The sequence below is a fragment of the Chenopodium album genome, chromosome 27 (assembly GCF_948465745.1).
Source record: "Chenopodium album chromosome 27, dcCheAlbu1.1, whole genome shotgun sequence".
NCBI classification, from domain to species: Eukaryota; Viridiplantae; Streptophyta; class Magnoliopsida; order Caryophyllales; family Amaranthaceae; genus Chenopodium; species Chenopodium album.
The window spans coordinates 28,430,196-28,436,974 of NC_137860.1; the positions used below are offsets into that span (position 1 = coordinate 28,430,196).

General features: G+C 31.6%; 1 protein-coding gene across 1 annotated transcript; it reads left to right on the forward strand.

Moving 5' to 3' along the window:
* The first annotated feature begins 1,274 nt into the window (after positions 1–1,274).
* LOC145620311 (putative boron transporter 6) lies at positions 1,275–5,896 on the forward strand. The gene is made up of 12 exons (XM_081674954.1): positions 1,275–1,378; positions 1,630–1,712; positions 2,027–2,219; positions 2,350–2,488; positions 2,632–2,800; positions 3,001–3,161; positions 3,434–3,607; positions 3,711–3,923; positions 4,136–4,449; positions 4,604–4,880; positions 5,494–5,715; positions 5,873–5,896. The coding sequence occupies exons 1-12, from the start codon at positions 1,275–1,277 to the stop codon at positions 5,894–5,896; spliced, it is 2,073 nt and encodes a 690-aa protein (XP_081531080.1).
* Positions 5,897–6,779: the final 883 nt, after the last annotated feature.

Genomic DNA, 6,779 nt, shown 5'->3' on the forward strand with positions numbered 1-6,779 from the left:
AGCTTTAAATTTTTTTCTTATCACTTTTATATACCATACAATGCAATTATCTAAGAATTTTGACTAGAGCATAAGCTATTTACAAGTATGACATAAGTTATACAATCGTATGGATATGACGTTGGTTCTCTCTAACATAAGCTATATAATCGTAAGATATGACGTTGGTTGTCTCTATAGATGTATATAAGTATATCAATCAAGCATATTGAAATCGTACGTATGATATGAAGTACAAGTATTTGTTATCTCTATACATATCAAGCAAGTTTGAGGTGCATACATGATACATCTATCGCACTTGGTTAATAATGGATTTACATTTACTCCATTAAGCTTTTTGATTGAAGGTGGGTTTTTTAATTACTTCGAATTATTAACATAATTCAACATATTTGGAAATTTCATCAATTTTGTGAATTCAATATCAACATGATTTTTACGTTTTTGTTGACATTTACAAAGTATATTTTGTCCTTTTTAGAAGAGTTAATGTTTAATCATATTGCATCATTGCATGCATGCAATTTCTTTTACTTCTACTTGCATCAACAATGACGGATATATATAGCTAGGATTCATGCATAGGATGGGCGTAAAAAGTACACAGTAATAACAAATAAAGTAAAAAAAAAATAAAATAAACATAAAATAAAAATGGTGAGCCAAGTCACGACGAGGGTAAGCCCTCACCTAGATTTGTCCTTGTCCATAAGTCAAATTAGAAAAGACTATATGTTGACAATATTGTTTTTCATTAAATCGAAATAGAAGTAGAAGGATTATAGAATAATGTTTTTCAAATAAACACGGTGCATTTATTTACTTTTCTCTTTTTACACAATTCTCATAATTATATGTAGTGTTCATATATTCAAATAAATTGACTTTTCTAATATAACATATATAGAGTTTCAAGTTATATGTGGGTCTACGTACATATAACAGTTATGTACGGAGTGTCTATATATATAATATATTACGGAGTATCAATACTGTTGTGGTAGGCTAGATTGCTAGAAGCATTAGAAGCACACAATTCTTGTGTGTTGATATCTAACACTATCACCAAAAACAGTATGCAAGCATGATTGGTACCCCAAACCTAAGACGACTTATAAAGTGCAAACACGAAATGATGCCATAAATAGGGCTATATTAGGGGTGCCAATGAAACGAGTAGCTTGATCAAGCTCAACTAATTTACTCAAGAAGATTTGAACTCGCAAGCTAATTTCTCTCTATTTAATTTCTCCAAATATTACAGGTGAAAAATGGAGTATATAAAAGCTCCTTTCCATGGTATACGAAGCGATGTAAAAGGAAGACTTGCATGTTACAAGCAAGATTGGGTGAATGGTTTCAAACATGGGATTGGGTATGTTTTTTTTTTCGTTATGTTTTTAACAAGGGTATGTTCAATATAATATTGTTGGTTTCTAGCTTAAAAGTTATTATGTTGTATAATGAATTTAAATTTTATATTATTTTGAAAACTGACAACTAAAAACTATTTAACATTGTTTCTATATTCTTGTTTAAACGTTAGATTAGATAAATCGTTTTAAAAATTAATTTAACTTCTAAAAACTTGTTTGGTTAATCTAATAATGTTTTTAAATGGCGTAGGATACTTGGCCCTGCTGCTTCTATCTTTTTTGCTTCCGCTCTTCCTGCTATAGCCTTTGGGGAGCTGTTGAACAAGAAAACAGGTTAGTTTAATTTGGTTTCTTTAATTATAATCTCTAGTAATTTTTTTGAGTTATTACGATTTCCTTGTACTTTGTAACACATCGCGATATCATATACAGTAGTGTACGTGAAATACATATATACACGCACCTACTTACCATTCAAATAGCTAGGTTATACGAACCTAATAATGGTTATAATGAGATTTGAGACTAAAGTCTTGTGTACAATAAGTCACATGTTCAAAATTACTAACCATCATTTCAAAGTCATACCAATCATATTTTCTAACAACACTAATATATGTCTTTATCTTGTTTAATAACTTTGACAGGAAGAAAAAACCTGAGTTCAGTACAAACTTTAACTTCAGCAGCAATTTGTGGATTGATACACACAATATTTGGTGGACAACCACTCCTAATACAAGGGGTTGCAGAACCAACTGTTCTTATGTATACTTTCTTGTACAATTTTGCTAAAAAAAGAGATGATCTTAACCCTCTATTCTTGGCTTGGACAGCATGGTATGTAATTTACGCGACTTATCATATATATTTATACACTTATATATACATATACATATATATTGGCAAATTTATACACATTTGAATAATTCTACTCAAATTAATTCCTATGCATGATTATGTATTGCAGGGTTTGTGTATGGACATCTCTTTTTTTGCTACTCATGTCAATATTTAATTTGTGTGCTATCATTGATCGAATCACAAGGATAGCTGAAGAACTTATCGAGATGTTGATTTCTGTTCTCTTCATCCAAGAGGCTATCAAGGTACTATATATATACTTATGTGTAACCAATCACTTATATTATATTATTTTTCGTCGTGACTAGATGGTCAATATGTCGTCTTAATTAAGAGGATAAATGTTATATAATTGAGAGGTGATTTTATTGATTGATATTCTCTTTAGGGACTTATAAGCGAATTTCAAGTTCCCAAGGGAAAGGACAACGATTCAAACGTGGCATATAATTTCGAGTGGCTGTATGCAAACGGATTGCTAGCAATCTTATTCTCTCTAGGCTTTATTTACACTGCATTTAAAACTAGAAAAGCAAGGTCATGGTTGTATGGAACAGGTTAGTTCACTAAGTAAATTCATACAGTTTACATATATACTACATTTGATCTGTTTCTTATTATTTGCAACAAAGAAATTTTTATGTTACACAAATAATACCCCTTTGTTGCAAATAATATGAAATTAAGGTGTTAATATAAATGAGTCAAACATAATTATAAGAAATTAACTAACTATATTTGACGTGTTTGCATGCAGGTTTTATAAGAAATTTCATAAAAAATTTTGGGGTTCCTATGATGATATTAATATGGGCTGGGTTATCATATGCTGTACCTAGCAAAGTTCCCCCTGGAGTTCCTAGAAGATTATTTAGTCCTCATCCTTGGGATTCTTGGGATACTTGGACTGTTGCCAGTGTACGTAATCTCTTCCTCTTTCTTATATGTAACTTCATAACTGTAAACATTACCACGAGACATTCTGATATTAATATGAGTCACGCCATTCATTTATTATCACCTATCAAATGAGTCGTTAAATTTCCCAATAAGTAATTAAACTAGCCTAGTAGCTTAGCCTAGCTAGTCATACCTAACTAAATGGCCAAAATAAATAATTAGTGCTTATGATAATATGTGTACTGTTTTGGTGACTAATCTCATAAATCAAGCTGCTTGAAATTTTGCAGCAAATGGGAGATGTGCCCACAAAATACATCTTTGGGGCATTTATACCAGGATCAATGGTAGCAATTCTTTTCTTTTTCGAGCACAATGTCGCTTCGAAAATGGCACAACAAAAGGAATTCAATCTTAAACACCCTTCTGCGTACCATTATGACCTCTTTCTACTTGGCTTGATGGTCAGTCACTCTTCTTACGTAGTATTTTTTATTACAAAATCGCGTTTAGTATGACTAATAACGATATCATAATGCTTAATGTATACATGGTTATGATCAACAGACTTTGGTTTGTGGGTTGCTTGGACTTCCTCCTTCCTATGCTCTCCTTCCTCATTCTCCTAAGCACATTAAGAGCCTCGCCGTCCTCAAGAGAAAGTTTATTCGAAGAAAGATGGTCGAAAGTGCCAAAGAAAGCATACATAAAAATGCTAGTAACTCTGAAATTTATGGCAATATGCAAGCTGTTTTCCTAGAAATGGAGAAGAACAAATCGGTAAGAAGTAAAGTCTAATTTGCACTAAGGCCTTAACCTGTTCACCTTATTTTCACTTATTTCAATCAACTAAAATAAGTTTTATTAAAGTTTAATAACTGTTCTTGTAAATTCAGGTAAATTTATATAAAATAAGATATAAGTGAATATCAAGTGAATAGAACACTACCTAATTAAATTTGTAATTGATAAATTGTGAATTTATTTTGTAGATAAATAGAGTAGTTAAAGAGCTAGAAAACTTAAAGGAAGTAGTGATGAAGGGAGAAAGTGATGGGAAAACAACATTTGATCCTGATAACCACATTGAGAACCACATACCGGTACGAGTCAATGAACAAAGATTGAGCAATCTATTGCAATCTCTTCTCCTTGGAGCTGTAGTTTTCGCGATGCCTGCTCTCAGGCGATTGCCATCTTCGCTTCTTTGGGGGTACATCGCGTATGTGGCTATTGATAGTCTCCCTGGAAACCAGTTCTGGGATAGAATCCGACTTATCTTTGTAAATAAAAGCCGATTACACAGGTGAGTTGTCCTACATGTTTTTTTTGTGTGTTTGAATATGATAAAATTGTCGGACTAATAACTTTGTCTGAAAAAAGTCAAAATTATATGGTTCGTGTCAATTAAGCTAGTCCGCGAGTATGACCAATAATGTTTGATTTGTAAATTTTGGCAGGATTTTGGCTAGGAATCATGCTTCGTACGTGGAAACAGTGCCATTTAGATGGATTTTGGCTTTCACACTGTTCCAATTGACATACTTGCTCATTTGTTACGGCATGACTTGGATACCTCTAGTTGGAATAATCTTCCCCTTGCCTTTCGCTTTTCTTATAATCATAAGGCAGCTTTTGTTACCCAAAATATTTGGGTCACACTACTTGCACGAACTCGATTCTCATGAGTATGAAGAAATCCTAGGCACTTCAAGGCGTATACCCTTCTCTTTCAAGGTATGTTCGTAATGTTGTTAGATATAAATATATAATAAATAACTTTGAAACGTAGTTTTAATGCAGCCTTTAATTTGCGTGTACTTAAAAGTAACATTGAAATTAAAAATGATTGTGGGTTGTGTTGAGTCTACGTGGTTGGGCTAAGCTCATTCGCTATATGCCATGTCATGTTACTGTTTTCAAAAGGTCAGATTATTGGGCGGCTCATGCACGGCCTAGGCCTAGGCCTAGGCCTTGCTAGTGCGGCCATCTTTAAATGAAACTGTTTGTTCACTAGTAATAATGTTAAGACGAAGTCTTGTTATTTGTGTCCAATTTTCATGATTATTATATTATTATTAACCAAAAAGTTAAAGCTTACGGAGTATATATTCTTGAATGAATTATAGCTATGTTCCGAATTATCACCATTTTTTTCCATACATAAGGTTTATTTGATCACTTTTACTGATTGATTACATCTTTTTATAATTCATTTATTTCTTGAAAATGGTTTTACAAATCAAAACTGAATTCTACCGTTTCAAATTGAATTGATTTTATTGCATTATTAAAAGTTATTAACACTCCATATACTTTTTGCTTACAATAATGCTGAATACAATAACAGGAAGATGTTAATACCAATGAAGCCAACAATGACAATAAAGAAGAAGAAGCAGAAGAGGAAATTTCAGATTCTGAATTGTTAGATGAGTTAACAACTCATAGAGGGGAGATAAAGATTAGAAGTGTAAGCCTTCGGCGCTTTCGTAGTGAAAGAAGGGCTCCGACTGCAAGTACAGAGATGAATCTTAGAGCTACAAGTTTGAGACATGACCTAAACTTCAAGGTAATGCATGATCATCTACATATTTGTGATCTCCTCTTATAAATTTATTATTAACTTTATAACCTAAGATAAATTTATTATGAATATAACACATATTTATATGTTTTTATTTAATTATTTATTTTTAACTAGCATAATATTTTTTGTACATGAGCAGGTCTTTCCAGAAAATATTGTATAAAAGCTAAGGAGTGCAAGACAATGGAGAAACCCCTTGGGCCTTGTCAATGGAATCATAGGCTTAATTATTTATTTTTTTTGGGAAGTAAACTCGAACTTTTTAATTTTCTCTAGTCATAATAATTCCAATGAAGGAACCCTACTAACAAATTTTTTCTTGTAAATTCCTCATACGGAATTAGAAATAATTTAAAGGTGTTACCTCAGTTCGGATTTAGTTTTGCAATGATTTGAATATGACTTTTAACATGTCAATTTTAGGCAAAAAAATTTGTAATAATTTTACTTGGCTTGTTGCCTATCATTTTTGTAGGACAAAAAAAATAAGAAATGGAGTATAAGTTATTTCCAAATTTTGGATTGATTAGGTTGAAATGTTGAATAAAAGTGTGATTATTCTTTCTAGTACATGTGATTGGTGAGTAGATAAATATTGCAAGATTGCTTGAGTGACTTTTTTTTTTAATATCTTTTGTCTCGATGATTTTGGGCTACTATTGCCCTTTTCTTTACCTAGTTTTTGGGGATTGGATCTCAGTGAGAAACACAATTTGTTTCTCACATGGCATTTTCATAAATAAATCAATAATTTTATTCAAGTTTATTCAATTGTGGACCCCACAATAATGAAAAAGTTGTTAATTTACTCACAAAAAAGCCCTTATGAGAAACAAATTTTGTTTCTCAATATGAAAAAAAGGGAATTTCCCCTAGTTTTTCAATAAAGGAATATTATGAATTATTATTATTTCTAAAATCCAAATCAACCACAAAGGCAATAAAAGTTACAAATTGGCCTGGAATGTTCATGACCTATCGTATATAGGTCATTACTTTGTATAATAAATTTACTAATTATTTGCATGTTTATAAATCAAAGAAGA

Bases quoted from the DNA above. Each gene is read 5' to 3' on its own strand.
- LOC145620311 (XM_081674954.1), top strand. From the start codon at position 1,275: ATGGAGTATATAAAAGCTCCTTTCCATGGTATACGAAGCGATGTAAAA. The intron at 2,801-3,000 runs GTTAGTTCACTA...GTTTGCATGCAG, and splicing joins GTCATGGTTGTATGGAACAG to GTTTTATAAGAAATTTCATA. The intron at 4,881-5,493 runs GTATGTTCGTAA...ATACAATAACAG, and splicing joins GTATACCCTTCTCTTTCAAG to GAAGATGTTAATACCAATGA.